This window comes from Cyprinodon tularosa, unplaced genomic scaffold (assembly GCF_016077235.1).
Source record: "Cyprinodon tularosa strain WSP-4 unplaced genomic scaffold, ASM1607723v1 ctg301, whole genome shotgun sequence".
NCBI classification, from domain to species: domain Eukaryota; kingdom Metazoa; phylum Chordata; class Actinopteri; order Cyprinodontiformes; family Cyprinodontidae; genus Cyprinodon; species Cyprinodon tularosa.
The window spans coordinates 563,658-582,159 of NW_024039010.1; the positions used below are offsets into that span (position 1 = coordinate 563,658).

General features: G+C 35.6%; 1 protein-coding gene across 5 annotated transcripts in view; it reads right to left on the reverse strand.

Annotated features, from left to right (window-relative positions):
• Nucleotides 1–18,502, reverse strand: part of LOC119787790 (vacuolar protein sorting-associated protein 13B-like) — a 474,173-nt gene that overhangs the window by 419,909 nt on the left and 35,762 nt on the right. For all 5 annotated transcript variants that reach the window (XM_038291827.1, XM_038291828.1, XM_038291826.1 and 2 more), the window contains 4 exons: nucleotides 16,342–16,459; nucleotides 8,601–8,768; nucleotides 7,188–7,369; nucleotides 6,262–6,436 (listed from right to left, as the gene is read on the reverse strand). In XM_038291827.1, coding sequence (XP_038147755.1) covers nucleotides 6,262–6,436; nucleotides 7,188–7,369; nucleotides 8,601–8,768; nucleotides 16,342–16,459 — 643 coding nt within the window. The remainder of the gene's footprint in view (nucleotides 1–6,261; nucleotides 6,437–7,187; nucleotides 7,370–8,600; nucleotides 8,769–16,341; nucleotides 16,460–18,502) is intronic.

The following is an 18,502-nucleotide window of genomic DNA, read 5'->3' on the forward strand; positions in this document are numbered from 1 at the left end:
GTTAAAAAATTAAATTAAACAGGCCATGGTTTTTGTTTATAAAACTTCATAAAACTAAAATGAATCGAGAACATGAGGGAAATCTGATGAGCAAACTGATTTGTAACATTCTTAAAGGAAAAGTCCGCTCATATTCAGAATTCAAGCTTCTGAAAGTACTTTTAAAATGAAATTATTCCATTGTTGTGCCATATGCCATGATCATACTTTTTGGACATTGGGAAGCAGTGTCCATATTTCATCCTGATAGGATGACCAGAGAAGAAAACGCAGCTTTGGTGAATAACAGCTGGGGGACTTCAGCAGCCCCCCTTTTTCAGCCAGCAAGTCACATGGAAGTCACAGAGGTGTGAAAACCTACCCCCCTCTGTGAGGGCAGAACAAAACCACAGAGCACACAGGATTTCTCTCTCTTTTGTCTCTTCACTTTTTCTCCCTCGTCTGATCCAGCCTGGGCTGGGAATAGAATTTAACTATAGAATCACAACACCATACTGTTCAATAAATAATCAGTGTTTTTAATTAAGAATAATTTTCATTTGAATGTGCTTTACTGGAGGCATCCATGTTTTTCAAAGAACACTACTGCCACCAACCGGTTTGTGACGTCACAGTGCGGTATCGGCTGTTGATCAAGTCCCAGTGCTGTATCTGGTGTTTGTCACAACGCACTATTATCCAAGTCATCTTGAAAACATTCTTCTTCCAAATGTTGGCTACATATTACGTTTTTTTTTCCTCTAGCCAGAAGATCGATGGCAAATCCTCCCTCTTCAAGTTGGCAATCCAACTACAAACCCGTCCGTGGAGGATCAGGAATCGGAAAGCTGAAATAACAATTTTTTTTCACTTTAACTCGATGTATTTCAGCATCCAACTGCCATGCACGTGGGCATTGTCAGTTTCACTATAGCTCTGGATAATTTCAAAGGTAAAAACCTGTGCAAATCTTCAATAATTGTTGCTGATAGTAGATGTGTCCGCACCGTGACGTCACTGCCGGAAGATGTCAGGAGTGAGGTGTTACTATATTTGAGGAAAAATGGTCGGTCTGGACTCGGTGATCACAACGAAAATTATTATATTAATTTTTTTACCGAATAAAGCTAAATTCATTAAATCACCGCGAAGGTATTATTTTATGTATAAATTTATATATAAATAATGATCCATTGATCATTCTTTGCTGGCAAGACTTTTCCTTTAAAAAATTCCTACTAAAAGAATCAAAACCCAAACTGGAATCAGAACCGTTCACATTCAGACCATGCCCGACCCTGGGATGTTATAACAATTCCTTTGGGTGATAAAACGAGATTTCCCAAAGTCAAAGAATCTGTCAACATTGATGAATTCGATTAGCAAGATTACAATGGATATATGACATCATAAACCAATTCATCTAAATCAGTGACATCTAGATCAGCTCACAGAAAATAAATTACCTGCTCCCTTTCTGATGAGTACGTCTGAGAGCGCACATATCCTTAAGATGACGATGTGGATCAATATCTTGATTTTATGTAACTGAGTTATCATTTAATAAATAAAGTGAAATGAATCAATGTTTTTTCACTCCTCTAAATGTACTCTAGCTTCCTCCCACAGTCCAGAAACATGCATGTTAGGTTAATTGGTGCCTCTAATTTGTCCTTAGGTGTGAGGATGTATCTCTATGTGTGTCTCTATGTTGCCCTGTGAAGTGAACCCCGCCTCTCGCTAGTAGATTGCTGGAGATAATAGGCGGCAGAAGAAGGATGCTTGGAAAATATAAAATACCAATCATTTGATAATAACAGGAAAAAATAAAGACCTGTAATTATCTTTTCAGAAAATGACAAGATTTAGTTCACTTTGGGTAAAAAATGCAGTTAATGATAAAACAAATTATTTTAATTACTGTTTTTCCCCCCATCTCCTGTTTGAGTTATTAAAGCAGAATTTTCCTGCTAAACTTAAACCTTCGTCTTGCTTTTGTTTCCTCTTCCATTGCAATTAGTCACTTAAAAACCTGAATTTTACTGGACTTTGTTTTCAAGTTTGAAGACATTTCGCTTCCCATCCAGGAAGCTTTTTAAATTCAAAATGTCAGAAATAGTGTTGAGTTTGAGGCTTTATACAGTAGTCCATCAAAACCTTGTTTTTGTTTTGAAAACATGCAAACTGAAATGGACGAAGGGGTCCGCCCCTTTGGAATGGGGGTCGTTTGGCTTCTTTTGTTAGCCTACAACGCCCCATACCTGTCTAAGTCTCTGAAAGGGGGGTCGATAAAGGGAACTGTTGGCCTGGCTGAATAGGCGAGGCCCTCCGGCCTTCTGTACAGGGGTGGGGTTGCGATGATAGCGGGAAGGGATCCACTCTATTGCTGCATAGTAGGTTTTTGAAAGCTGAAACCTGAGTCCACCCCCTCCGTATAAGGTTGTTTTTTTCTTTGGAACATGTAAAGATAACCTGTAGTGATGTATTATTTCAGGCTTGGGCTGGATGAGCAATGAATAAACACGACCACCATAAGATTCTCTGGAGGTGACTGTTCACATCCCCACTGAACTCACTCAGGGTTTCCTGTTTCACTAAGAAAGCTCCTGTACTGAAGCAAGAGCTTCAAAACGAGGCTATAAAAGCACTTAGAAAAAAACAGAGATGACCATGATCCATGCAGCCCTAAACAAACACAGAATAATAAAAGATTATCAGATCTTCTGGAGGTTTCTGCATATATGAACGACCCCCTCCTTCACTCACTCATGTATTTCCAACATAATTAGGTATCTGGGTACTCAAGTTGCACCTTCTGGTTCTTCCTCGTTTTGTGATGGGATACTAATTCACTCTCAGGGGCTCTGCATAGCAATAGCATGAGCGCGATTCTTACATCTGGCATTGGACACTTTATTGGAAGCTGTGCCAACTTGCAGAGAAGTCCAAGAGGCAGCAGGCGAGTCAAAGAAAGCAAGGCTGTAATATGTTGTCCTTCTGGACACCACTTTAGATCCATGACTATGGGGAAACAAAGAGCGACTAAACCCAGAAGGAGTTGTGATTTAACAGCACTTTGGTCATTTCAGTAATGTAAAGTGCTTCTTTAAATAAAGCTGGATTGGATTGGATTTAGAGAAACATGAGTAAGCCATTTAATCTTAGGGGCACATTGCCCTATTTCAGCCTCAGAATATTTACTACTCTCTCATTCAGCAGCTAATAAGGATCGTTTGCAAATTTGCTTGGTTTCCCCTGAAATTCTGCACCCTGCTTTCACTGATCCCACCCAAAATATTGCTTTTTCTGCTTGTTCAATCCTTCTCCCTCTCCTCACACTTCTTTTTTTAGCAGGCCAAATCAAAGTTGCTGGGTCTTTATTTTTACTTTTTGCTAGGGAGCTTTGAAACAAAGCTGTAAACCTGTCTAGTAACAGTTTCAGTTAAGAAAGACGAGAACAGGAGAGCAGCCAAGACAATTTTGTCTTCTTGGGGTGTGTTTATTTGGCTCAGTAAAGTTCATAGCAGCCTAACTTCACATAAAGGACATGAATAAAGGTTTCAGTCTGTTCAGCTTTTAATGCCTGCTTATTTGGAGAAAACAAGGATAAAATCATTACCCGATAGTAATAATCCTTAAATCTTTTCTTAAATTTTAACAGCAATGGCTTCATAGAAGGAAGATATCAGCTACTCCTAAAGCGTAAAAACTAAAACCTATGAGGTGTTTCATAAGTTAACATCTGGATGCCAAAGACCGCTTCTAAAGAAAAAAGCCAATAGTAAAAGTTCCTTTCTCCACGTAACATTTTCATCCATAGAATTTGGTGCATCTTTCTCTGATGTTGGTTTACCCACATCAATGTGCTTTCAATGCTAACGTGCTCTGAATGTTCGCATTAAAAGCAGCATTTTGGGAAAATCGACGTAGATGATTTAGTCAAAGGTTTTGATAAATCTCAAGTTAAAGCCAAGTGAAGGGACGAGCCGAGCTGATTCACAGGGTTCCCGCGGGTCCTTAAAAAGTCTTAAAAGGCATTGAATTCTTCAAAATAAAACTAAGGCCTTAATTGGTATTAAAATGTCTTGAATCAGTCTTTCGTAGGTCTTATTTTTTTAAATATCCTAAATAGGATTATTTTTATTACGATTTATTTTTGTAATCTAAATAAAACATTAAAATTAAAAAAAAAATTTTTAATAAAAAAAAAAGAACGGCTTGCCATTATTGGTTCCGTCCCGATAGCGGAACCAATAAAAGCGTTGTTGCGGCCGGGACATTTGGGAGATGCGCCATTAACTTTTTGTCTGGAAAATATGAGCAAGTGTAAATGTAACCAAAATTGGTTATCCAGCCAAGAGTTTTCTCCATGGCTAAAACCAGGGAACAAACACTCGGTGTATTTTGTGCAAGAAGCGATTCAAGCTCGAAACGATGGGAATGAAGGCAGTGGAGTCGTACATGCGAAGCGCGAAACACAAAGCGTCAAAATCGAGTTACCGAGAAACAGCCGGTATTTCTCAGTTTTGTTCCACCCTTGTCTCTGCAACGCCTCCACTTATCACCAAATCAAACATACTAAGAAAACCATACAAAGACAAATAGCTGCAAAAAAGACTTAGCACTGGTTATGTTGTGGCTTTAAAACTGGTTTGTTTTGTTCCCTTCTAAAACAAAGTTTGTGAATTCAGTTAAATAATTGTTAAAATATATCTGTTATTTGTGTGTTTTTAGCTTTCTTCCTGTATTGGAAGCTTTTCAAAATATGAAACATTAGTGCAGTGGTTTATGTTAAAATAAACCTTTGGGTTAAGTTGTCGCAAGCAGGTTTTTCTTTTGTTTCTTGTAAATTTGGTCTTAAATTTTTATTTCAAGTGGCATTAAAAAGTCTTAAAAAGTCTTGAATTGAACTTGCTTTATGCTGTAGGAACCCTGGATTCAGCGACATCAGAGCACATTCTGGAAACAAAACTAGATGTTTCCAGAGGAGAGCAGGGAGGGCTTTGGGTGAAATGCTTTAGTTCGTGCTTGAATGATAACTTTAAAAAAAATCCCCCCCACCAAAAATTCCAAAGAGGCAAAAGGGAAGTTTTTCAATAATCTTTTAAGCCGGTCGCCCTCAACAGAGATCATATATCCCAAAAGAGCAGCTCGCGCAAGGCGACCCAAAAAAAAAAGAAAAATCTCAAACAGCTGGAAATCCTTTGAAGGAAGAATGTTGAAAAAAAAAAAAATGCTTCAGACAAAACCTGGTAGACTTAGGTGGCAAAAAAATCATAATGAGCAGCATTTTAAGAATGTGACCAAGTAAAACATCTAGACTTTTATTTCTACTCTTCCACTTTTTATTAAATATTTATAAAATCCTGCTAATAATGGTGAAATCTGTCATCTTCTGTTGTTAAATTGTTACTATTGAGTAGATTTACTGAAGCCAATAATGACGCCTTTGGCCTGGATGTTGGATATGAGCAGCATATCTGTATACACAGAATATTTAGACATCCCTTTCTTCACTTTCTACCTTCTACAATAGTTATCTTGGAGGGGACTGAGCCTGACAAAGTTCACAAACAAGGCTTCATGTAGTTGTTAGAAAATTAAACAGAGGGAAATCATAGTGAAAGTCCTGCTAAACAACAGCAGCAGCTTATCAACGGACAAAACTACTGAATAGGTAGTGGATAGAGATCGCAAAAAAAAAATAATCTAATTTTAATAGAAGTTTTATAGCAAAGGGGAGATTATATGGAAGGAATTTTGTTCCATTGTTGTTGCAAGCTAAGAATGTGTTTTGCAAATCGAAATATAAAAAAAGAAAAGGAATCTAGAAATAAAATCTTGAAAAATGAGTTTGAGAAATTGAAAGTCACTTTGCCGTTTCCAGATATTTATTCTATTTATAAATATTTTATTCCTTTCAAAATTGTAATTTTTTTAAACATTTTTAGTTGGTCAAGACCAAGTATTGTGATTTGGCTGGCACTGTGGAGAATGTGATCTACAAAAGGCAATTTTAAAAATGCAATTCCTAAAACTCAATCTGAAAAAGGGAAATTATAAAAAAATGTGTATGAAAAGATAAAAAATCAGTAAAAAAAATTATAAAAAAAAAAAGTTTAAATAACTTTTTTACAAAGTTATAAATAACTACTCGAAAAACTTTTTTTTGTGAAAGATTTTTCATTTCATATGTGGATACGATTATATCTCTGAAACCCACATTCCAGAGAAAACAAAACTTACTCTGGAAAAGAAATCTCATTTCTATCTTTTACTCACCGGGAGAACTTGCTCCGCCTTCCCTTAACTGACCGCTGCCCTCCTCCGCCTCGCTCTCTTTGTGCCCTCCTATCTCTCCGTAGTAAAGAGCGATAATCAGCTCTAAGATTCGGATAAACATGGGCAGCTGCTGATCAGTGATGGATAACTTCAGGCTCTCCACCATTGTGTGAATCTGAAGAAAAATAGACGATAGTTAGTCTGGGAAACTAAATACAGCCTATGGAGCAAAAACAAACAACAAAATGATAATTTCATACACACTATACTGTTATAACCACAGAATATTACCCAAAACATCTAAGTAACATTTTCCATGGCAGTTAATCAATTCAAACCTCACCGATTGAAGATTTGATTCAAATTTTAAGTTTGCAAAACCTGCAAAATCAGAAAGGGACTAAAAATATATTCCCACTATCGGCATGGTCAGATTTAACTCATAAAGTATTTAAAGGAAAGACATGTTGATGCATATATATTCCTCATAGTTATAGACACGTATAAAGTTAGAAGATAGAGAAAAAACAAAACATTTAAAGGACTGAAGTTGGGAGAAGAAATAGGCCGTGCTGAGGAGTCATAATTCAGCCTACGTTTTATTAATGAATGTTAGTATTTCCCTAATATCAGTTCACATTAAATTCCCATTTAAACAATTTAGTAGGTAAACACTGATTAAATCTTTAGGGGAAAAAATGTTCAAGTTTGCCTGAAACCTTTTAATTTTAGAAAAGTTTACAAAATGATCAAATTATTTATGGATCCTAATTTATATCATTTCAGCCCTTAAATGCATTTCAAATACATCAATTCAACAGCAATATACAGATGAAATTGAACTAAAAGAGATGTGGAATGAATAAATCTCCATAAAAATCTGATCTTTATCAAGTTTTCTGTTGGAACCGATTGAAGCTGCTCACTTTGATGACAGCCGGGATCTTGGAGCTGATGCTGTCGTACGTGAAATGGAGGCGGGTTCTGAAGGAGCATTTATACAACAGAGGATCCTGGTAAAACTCGATCTTCCCGCTGGCGTTCCTCTTATCCAAGCACACAGTACAGTCAGCAAAGTTTATCACTTTTCTTAGGACCAGCTCTGGGGCTATGGAGGGAAAAAAACAAAAACAAAACAGAATCCAAAGTTAACACATGATATAATTCTTAAGTGAAACAGAAATATTTTTGTTTAACTGATAATCAAAAGAGGGAGTAAATATAGAATAGTGTTTAAAGGTTTATATATCCTCCCATTAAGTAATAAATTCACTAGAGTAATTCAAATAACAAAAAAATGGAGAAAAGTTCTAATAAATAAGAATTTCCTAAATCATAATTTAGTAAAATAAAATTCTGATTTTGAAATTTTGTAAGAACATTTTTTTCCAAAAGTCAAATTGCCCCAGAAAAATTTAAAAATAGTAAACCGATATATCTGACATTTTTAATTATTTTTACAGTTATTATTGTATCATTATTTGTTTATTGTTATTTTATCTTATATATTTATTTCTAATATAACAAGAGCTGCATATAAAGCTAAAATGAATCTAGAGTTTTTTACATTTAAAACTAATTACAACATATTAGTGTTACTTTCTACCTTTTGTTACGCTCGCAGTCTTTACAGTGTGACTTCATCATTCTTCATGTAATGAATAGGAAGGTAGAGATTTTCTATTACCGTACAAAACATTAACAGTGACATGTCCCTATATTGGCTTAGAGTATATCCACCTTATAAAGGCTTTGAGTCATTTTAAATTTGCCATCATCATGGGAAAAAAACAATTCCTGTTTCCTAAAAACTCCTTTAATAAGACAATTGTTGCTGCTTTACAGTAAAAACCTTACAACGGCTAAAACTTAAATAACTGTAAATAAAGGTAAATAAGATTCGGGCTACAGTTTTAAATTAGATCAACTCGATGGAGGATAAAACCCAGTTTGGATGTTGAGTCATTCAAAACAAAAGTATTTAACTCTTTACACTTAACCTACAAAAATGAAGTTATGTTATTTTGAGAATTTTTTTGGCCTGTTGTTGCATGATTCTATAAATTTCAGACACTCATAATGAACACAGGTTGTTGTTGTTTTTCTTTTTCTTAATTAGATAAACTTTGTGAGTCATTTTGTAGAACTGGTTTAATAGGACTACAGGATTCAGCAGGTTAGGTTCTTCTTTCTGACCTAATAAATAAAAGTAACCATTACTTTATATTATATTTAAAGGCGGCGCCATCTTTTTTCTGAATCCCCATCTGTGATGAATGAATTTAGTCTTTTCCTCTCAGCTGGTTTCACATTATCCCCTGTGTCACCTCCCTGCTCACCAGTTATGTCCATGAAAGCCCTCTCCCAGATGTCGTCCACAGTGTAGCACTCAGCTGAGGTGATGTTGACCGAGAGCACGATGTCGTCTTCAACGTATTTCAGAATCAGGTTGTTCACCACGATGTTCACGTTGTTTACCACACGTCGGATTAGACTCTGCACATAACCTTAAAACAAATAAGATTAAAAAAATTACTTTATTATAAATATTTATACTATTTTAATTTTTGAAGACAAATAGAAAAAGTTGCACAAGTGCTGGATAATATATTGAGATTAAGAAAATATTACAATAGGCTCTATGCACAATTCTACCATAACTTTAGGCGGCTGTGATTAATCCATCATTGTTGGGTTACAGAGGTCAGGAAATACAGAGCTCCGCACTGTACATCAATTAAATGATTAACAATCCAACTAGATTGATCGTAACATTGATTCACATTTACCAAAAGTTGATTCACTTTGAGGTATTTGTTTTATAATTCATGAGAGGTCTTCAGGTAACACAGAATACATGTCAGATTAAATACTACTTATACTTCAGCGATAGTATCTAAGTGTTACTTTATTGTATCTCTTATACTATATCCGTTGGTTGTGCTGTTCTTTTTACATCTCTTTGCAGATTCGTGTTCTACCTACATTGCAGAGTCCATATAATTTGTAAAACTCCCTGCATAATTATAATAAAGCTATTTATATGTATAAATCAAACGGAACACTATGGCGATAGCCGTACTGCCCCACCTGTAAAAGTATAATCTGTTGGGCTCTTTTTGGCATCAAGACAATTATTGTTATTGCCACTTCGCCAGACAGGACAATGTTAAAAAAAAAAGAATAATACCTCACATGAGACTAAGGTACAGGTGATCTGTTATCCTTATTGCCTTGTGAGTTGATATCAATGTAAACAAGTGTCTCAGATGGTCAGATGACATCGCATCAATATCAATCACCGATTGTGAACAGGTAGTAAGGGAGATCTTATTGCGAAAGACTTGGTGAAATCAGCAAACAAAGCTGAGATAGAGGCGTCAGTAGTGTTGCGCTGATGCCATTTTTTGGCCCCCGATACCTGGCTGTGCAATATCCGCCAATATAGATACCATCTATTTGAAATTGATGTGTGTGTGTATTTTTTAAGAACTGCATACTACTTGGATGTAAAATAATCACCACCATGGCTTTGTCAAGCTGCTGCCTACCTTTGTGAATCAGGAAAAAGACTAAAACAAAGTGAATCCAGTAGATATTTTATTGCCTACATGGAATGGGTGACAATAGTTGAATAAATCTCAAAATGGTATCGGTGCTCTATTTGTTGGTATTCGCCGATACCAATACCACCATTTTAGTGCAGGATCGGGGCCCCGTCCGATACTGGTATCAGTATTGGTGCAACAGTAAATGTAAGTGACACTGATTGGCTGAGGAGCCATAATGTGGCAGGTTTTCAGCAGCATTGAACGCGGACTTAGAGGATGGAGCAGGGTATTATTCAATGGCAGCATTTCTATGGAAAATTGCTTTTAAAGTCAAAGGTTGGTTGTCCCTGTGATTGACTAGATGCAGAAACAAAAACTTTATAAATGTCGGTTAGAAGCAGCTCTAATCTGAAGAAGCTCCTCACATCATCTGAACACTGATTGCCTGCTGCTGCCTTAATCAACACGTGTTCTTCACCGTTATACTATTTTTACTTGCATGGTTCAACATTTTTGTTTACACAGAAATAGTGATTTATTTTCTGGACTATTGTAATGCCTGTTTAATTCTATTGCAAAGTATATTCAAATTTTCTTAAATGGCTTGAACAGCATTATTTCTCAGCTTCATACGGATCATAAGCAAGTTTGATGCCATCAACTTGCAAAAATAAAAATAAAAAAAACAACATGGTGCAAATCAGTATTCAAGGTTTTCAGATATGTAGAGCTTTTAATGAATTATTCATTTAAATAGCTAAATATAAAATTATATTAAATTAAAATCATAAAACTTCTGAACAGATTTTTCAGAATTCAGGTTGATTTCAAGTTGTACTCCTGGGTTGCTCAACTGAGGAGTATCATGCTCTACTTTTCTAATCTACCTCACCGGACCGAGATGGAATTGCCTGAGCCAAGATGACATTTTCCTCTATTCTTGTATTCGATAAAGAAAAATTAAACTCACAAAAAAACAAAACAAACAATGCCAAAGTGAAACAGTTGTTAAAGATTTAGCTCAAAAACACAAAACTATTCAAAGGAAACGATTGAGTTTCTTAATAAAGATCAGCATAGAGTAACATAGAGCAGATCCCCATTTATACCATGGCATTAAAATGGATTAAAAAAAGATCTAAGATTTATACCTAAAAGACTCCAATCCAAAACTACAATCCAGATTTAATTTACAGAAAAAAAACTTTTGTTAAGTTTCTCCAATTGAGAAGCTTTATTTTAAAGAAACCAAATAACATAACAACAAAACCACTGAAGTCTATCCTGTCAGATATGATAATAAAAGAGAATTGATTATCATTGGAGAAAAAAGCTAATGCTGAAGCTTACTCTAAAACCATAAAGGCTAGATTAAAATTAATACAGTACAAACGATTGAGGAGATTATACGTAACTCCGGTGGAATTAAGAGATATAACACAATTATCCTGGATGTATGTAGAAAATATACAGACAGCAGAGGTGGACTTTCCCACTGTTTCTAGCAATATAAAACTAACAGACTTAAGCTTGCAGAACACTAAAAAATGCCTTGCATTCCAGTGGAGGAAATTTACGGCTCCAACTGTTGTACAAATGCTGTTAACTCCAGAATAACTTATATACTGAAGCAGCAGGCATTAGAAAATATCAACCTGCCTTTTAACAAATAAACTTAAGACATAAATCTATTGGATGTTAAAGATGAATTACATATTTTAGCCTTTGCTGTTGCTACATCGAAATAATTAATAAAATGTAGAAACCTGTTGATATCCCACAGGTTTTGCTGAAGTTGCATGTATGCAAATGTGAAGATGTTTTTATTCTACCATAAGTTGCAAAAGTTTACCGATGCCTGCATGTTTCGCAGTTTTCTACTTTTCTTTTTTTTTTTTTTATAAATAAGAATAATATTGTTGAAAAATATGAAAGAAAGGACAGTTGAAAAACAATGGATGAGTAATAAAAAAAAATACAATTTCACACACAGCTGTACTTTCAAAACCTTTCTTTTTTTATTTAAATGTTTTTTAAAGTTTCATATATTGATTTTTTTTTTTTTGGTTGTACAATGCTAGTAATAATTTTCCATCTAAAAAAAACCTGTCAGCCGACAGAGAAACATAAAACACATAATGAAATACTGAGTCACATGTTGGTGTTATTATATCATTGTTTACAAAAGCAGGAAAAACAGTCAACGAAGGATGAATAAAGCCATGATAATGGCAATAAAGCCACACGATAAGGGAAATGAATCATTCTTGGATTAAAACCCCACTTTTACAACCTGAAAGTGTTTCTCATCCAAAGGGTCGTCCCCTAAAGAACCAGGGACCAGGCTATATGGAACGGTGACCTTTCACAGGCAGCTACACTTTAAAACAACAATTTCACAGGGGAAAAAAAACACAACAACTTTGCAGGGAGTTAGAAAATTAGGAGCGAACTTGAAATGACACAGGTTTGTGGGATTTAACTGCCGAATATGAAAATATACAACAACAAACCCTTCCAACCACAGCGACAAAACCACTTCTCATCCCTACTGTACAATGTTTAACTTGCGTACGACAAATTCAAACATAAACCTTTGCTGATTTTGTTTCCTTTCCAAACCCAATGTTTAATTTCCTGTATCTGAACACTTGGCTTAGGGGAGAGGAGAATCAATAATTAGGCAGAACTAAATAGTGCTGTTGACAGAAAACGTGTAGAGCGGGTCTGCAGATTGGCATAATCCAATCATCCAAATTCTCCAGTGTCTGACCAGGCAGAGTGGAAGGAAGAGAGGATGAAGGAGTATAAACTTCACTCATAAAGGGAGATTATGTTCCTCCCGCTTGAGAGAGGTCTTTAAGGCATCTGGGGGGGAGTGAGAGATCTGTGGGAATGCCAGCATGTGCGGCTGTGATTCCGGGGTCAGTAAGAAAGCTGCTGTTGCACCTGCAGCCTTGGTAGTAAAACTACCACTTTACCCCCTGCTAGTTTACTCTCTGGATCCAATTTAGCCATTACAGGGTGTCCCCTTTTCTTTTTTGCACTCTTTACAATTGTGCCTGGTCTTGCTTAGGAGCAGTTAAGCCCTGAACAGGTTTGGTTTGCAAGCTATCCTGCAGCTCTAAACTACACACACAAAATGAGTGGAAAACACGGCAACATCAGAACAAGCCGAATGTCTCCTCCTGATTACAGTACAACAGAAAAAATATCTTCCTGTAATGTGATTATTATGGATTTACAAATAGGTACAAGATTCAGGCCCTGAACTGTAATGGTACGTTCAGACCGCAAGCAGCAGGAGCAGCAAAAGCATGCATGCTGCTTCCTTTTTGATGTTTGTACAAGTTTAGTTCCAGGAACCATGTTCAACAGCAGCCTCTGGCCAGGTCGCCTCTTGGCGTTTTTCCGCTACTGGCTGGAAGGCGTTTTTCAACTACGTAAAACAAACTGCAGGCACCAGAATAATAAAATCAAACATATTTTACTGGTAAGTTTCAGCATTTTAAGTTAATTTAGGCATTAATTAACAGTTTCAGAGGAGTGATCATAGTGATCTGCATCAGCAGAGCTGTGTTCGTCTCACTGCCAGTTGAGCAGCTAAAGTTCAATTTTTCCAACTTTAGCTGCTGCTGCTTTTGAAGCGAGCTGAGAAGTTCCCGATGCGCCGCTTCAACTGCTCTAAATGCGCTGCTGAACCTTTTGCGCAACCCTTGACTTTGCATGTAAACTTGCTGCTTCTGCTGCTTGAGGTGTGAGCGTAGCATAAATGATGATAGCAGCAGAATGTCACCATTTTGGTGGTCCCGTGCATCATCGCCATGGAAACAGAAACACCAGCACAGGTAGGCCTATAAACAAAGGCTGCTATCCAACAAACTCCACTTAATTGGACATTTGAATGTGTTTACTTTATGGTCAGTGAAAAATTATCTTTATTAACAAAAATAGGTATGTTAATTAAGATAATTTTAAATTTCTCAAATCAAATAATCACAGATAATTAGCAAGAGCTCCGGTGTAATGCAATACTCTCCCTTCAGATTCAGCTTTTTACATGATATATGAATTATAAACTTTCTAATCCACACAGTTCATAATTGAAGCAGAACCATTAATTCGATGTGAGAACATTTATCCAAGCTGATGATGCAATGTTTATTTTGCATTTCATTTAAGATTACTTTTAGATTTCTAATTTCTGCAAAGCAATCCTAGGTGTTTTCTAGAAATAAATATTTCTACGCCAGTCTATCAACCTTATATTAAAAAAGGAATATATAATATAAGAAATCAATAAATCACATTAAATTGTTCTCCGAGTACTGAAATTGGCAGAGTAACATTTGATATTTTTACTCTTCAAACTGGGGGAATTAAAGCAGAGTGGGCGTCATCTTAAATTGATTGAATCTAAACTCAATTAAGTTAATTTATATAGTGCCAATATAGCGCTTTACAATTCAACCAGATCATACGGTCAAAATGATTCAAAGTTTTCAATCTAAGGAAAAACAGTTGATTGCATCGACTCATTGACTCTAAGGCAATCTCTCACACTAAGCATGCTTGTAGCGACAGTGGAGAGGAAAAACTCCCTTTTAACAGGAAGAAACCTCCAGCAGAATCAGAATGAACGTAAGCGGCCATCTGCAGAGGCAGACTGGTGTTCAAGGAGACAGAAGCAAACATAGAAAAAGAAGCAGAGATAAAAATGCAACTGTCAACCAGCTCCCATGACAGAGCATGAACAGAGCACATATAGCCAAATTAAAATTATTATGAGGTAAAGATTAATTCTTTGCTCCAGATTAAAAAAAACCAACCTTTGCATCAATATTTAGTTATGTATAAAATCTGTTTAATTCGGTGTAATGATGCATAATAATGGTAAATTGGGCTTAAAAGTAACTTGTCTCAATGTTTGAGTACAATTAAAGAGAAAATATTTTTCTGATTTTAATTGAGGATAATTTTTTTTATCTAAAATCAAACTCGAATTTATTGTGTTCTTAGAAATACAAAGAGTAGAAATCACTGAGTTGATTGGTTGGATTTGATTATATTGATGAAAACAGTAGAAGCAGGTATAGCCGTGCCTAATCGAGGCTCCCTTTGAATCACTTTATATGTTTCAGTCTTTCCCAGCTGTACCTGAATGCAGCATTAGCAGCTATTCTTCAAACTGCACCTCATAAGATATTTCTGGTTTGGACTGTTGGATGCTCCAGGTGGGCGTTTGAACATTAGCTGATTCTTTTTCAGAGACATTCAGCCTGATGTAGTTTCAGGTGAGTCATTCAGTTTGCTGCAAACTGAGCTGCGCAATGTTTTCAATCTAATCTTTATCAAAACTTTCTAAGAGAATTAAGTTCCTGCAATCTTTTATTCTCTTTAGCTGCAAAAGAAAGCTTCAAGTTACCAAACAGCAAAGTTCAGTGTCTCGGCTTTGTTTTTGCGTCTCTTTCTCCACTTAAGCTCCAGAACATTGAATTAAGCTCTTAATCTCACACATAAACAACCTGCGTTTGTTCAGCAGTAAAACAACTCTGTATTTGCTTGGTACATCAACAGCTCTACTGGATATTTTTGGTTTCAATACATCTACCGTTACGACCCCTGAGTACACACAGACTAGATATCCTCAAAAATAAACACAAAAAACGTTTACTCACCAGAATAACAAAATCTATCCATACAACGAGGAGATTAAAAAGTTTACAGAACACAATTAAGTCAGCTAATGTGCTGTCTTTGCTTTTAGAAAGCAAGCCTTCAGACACATTTGGTTTGTATCCTATTCTTATCAAAATATCCAGTCTGAGTCATAGCGGGCTAGTTTTACCCTATCTACCTTTTAACCTCTACCTTTTAATTAGGAATCCTGGGATTACAGCATTCATCTACTTCCTTGCTATTATTGAGCTCCTCCAACCTCTGACCCCATGTTGTCTCTATTGCCTCTAATGGGTTAAAATGAGGACCACTGGTGGAAGAGTGCTTTATGCGCACATAAACGAACACTGATACTCTAAAAAAAATCCTAGACACCCAGAGGTGAACAAAGGCACACATTCACACACTCCAAAGAGATTACTTGAAGGCAGGCACCATAGGGGGATGCTGGGGGTGTGGGGGCATGCTGCTTTAACAGCTGGGGAGAGATATTATCTCATAACATCAGGCCTGGAAATGGATCCTCCCCTGATAAAACCAGTCAGGAGTAGGAGTTCATAGATCCGGGCCTACTAGGGCTCTGGGAGTTAACCTTTGGATGGTACAGTGATCTGGCTCCTATGGCTCCCTATCCAGCCCCTTAAACAAGTAACAGTGGTGTGTGACTGACTGCTTGATTTATACATGTTTAAATAAAAGAGAATAGGGTATGTATGAAAACGAAATCAGAAAATGCTTTCTCCTCCCCCTAAAACATGCTTCCTGTTTGATGTTTTTAATGCTCAATAAAATAGATGCATGTAGCCTGACTGTCTTAAACTGATGTCTGCACTGGGAAAGAAGTGGTTACCTGGTGGCAGGTCAGGGTCACTGGGTGCTGCTTGTTGGAGGCGGCGGGGTTTGGCGGTGGACTTGGAGCTGTCTGAGACACTGCGACTAGTAGAGCTGGAGCAGCTGTCATGGTCATCCTAACAAAAAGAGAAAACGAAGACACCATTTAATCAAGAACTTTGAAAAAGTATTATAAATCATCCCATTTCCCGTCGGCTTTAAACATTTTTACCTAAAAGGGAGAAAACTAACAAAACATGGATCTGGAGGTAAAAGGAAATGCACTTTCTTCTTTAAATAATTATATTTATGCTAAAATAAAAATTTATTTATTATTTATTTTTTCTAATAAATCTCTCATGAAATCACTTAAATTAATTTGTTTTTGTTTAAAGTTCATAATCAAATACAGAAGAGAGAAGTTTATTTCTTTAATATCAAACAATGAAACATAGTTAAAGTAATTACAAGACAACAACTTAAAGACATCATAACAAAATAAATTGTATGTTTAATTTTCCTATTTGTAGATGCACTAAAATTATGGTACAAATGAACTACTGATCAAAAGCTACTGATCTGAGGTTTTCACTAAGAAAGAATAAACTGCTTATTTTATTTCCTTACCGTAAACATCACCTAAAATCATTACAAAGAAACTTTATGAAATCACTGCAAAAACTACTGATGAAATGTGTGAAAATCTGTTTTTACATGCCTGCATATCCCTCAAAACAAAGCCTGTTAAGATGGGCCATCATAGACTCTTAGGGTGTGTGAAAAGAAAGGAGTCCAAAATGAAACTTCAGATCATTTTAGTTATATATATATATTTTAATTACTGCATTAAAGTTGTAATACTATGAGAAAGAAAAGCCTCAATATTAATAGACCAAAGTTGTAGAATTACAGGAATAAAGTTGTTAAATTACTAGAACAAAGTTGCAGTATTAATAGAATAAAGTTGTAATATTATGGAGAAATGTAATATTAATAGAACAAAGTCATAACAATACAACATTAACTGTTTCAAATAATGGAAATAAAGTCACATAATTTTTAGAATCAGTCAAAAACCCAGGAATAAAGCCACAACATTACTAGGAGAAAAAAAAGCTGTAACATTAAAAATTTACTGGAATAAAGTTGTAATTTTACTACAATAACATCTTAACATTACAAGGATAAAGTTGTCAAAATATTAGAATAAAGGAGTAACTGATAAAAATAAAGTAGTAGTGAAAAATTATTAAAAATATGAATTTAGTTCATTACAGCAGCTCTAATGAATTAATCCCAACTATTCACATTTTAATCAAAAACATACATACATCCAACTCAACCTATTAAAGGTTGAATTGGATTGGTTAGTTTGGATTATATGGATTAAACAGCTAATCTGCAACATTTCCAATTGCATTTCCTTTCATTACTACAACAACAGTTTGCCTCCTTTTTTTTAATTATGAGATGATGATAGATGACAGACTTTTTTAGAAATTGTCTAACTCCATTTTTTTAAAGGTTTCAATCTTCATTTTTTTTTCTACAGAACAATCAGATAATTTAAGGTCAGACTAATTAAAGGAAAGTTTGAAGAGCAGAGAAGTAATAACAGGAACGGGTCAAATTCATCATCCAGCAGAAATACAACATAGTTCCAGAACTAACTAACTAACTAACTAGCCTTTTAAACAACTGGCAGCCAAGAATAGGAATTTATAATAAAATAGAAAAATCAGAACCAATTTAAAACAGGACATCAGAAGAAGCTGATTAGAAGGACGGGTTAAAAAGTCAGTATAGTGTTGACTTAGAGGTTAGTGTAGCACTGTAACCCTTTCACTGTTAACCAGGGTGGCAATGGGAGAGAAAGAGAGGAACACATGTGTTTGGTATTTAAATGCCTAAGTCGTTACCGTTTAAATAGCACTGAACGAGTCAAAACAAAGTCTATTTAGGCACTTCAAGGACATTACACCTCATTAAAAGATACTTAAGAAAATAAAACACAAAACCACAAACTCAGTCAGCACATTTCACTTTAAACAATAATAATAATTACAGTATACAAAAAAAGAAAAATGTGAGATGAACATATTAAATATTTACAGTCATCTTTTCTTTTTTTTTTTTTTAAAGGTGTCCTGTCTGGCAATGCGGCAACAAGAACAATTGTC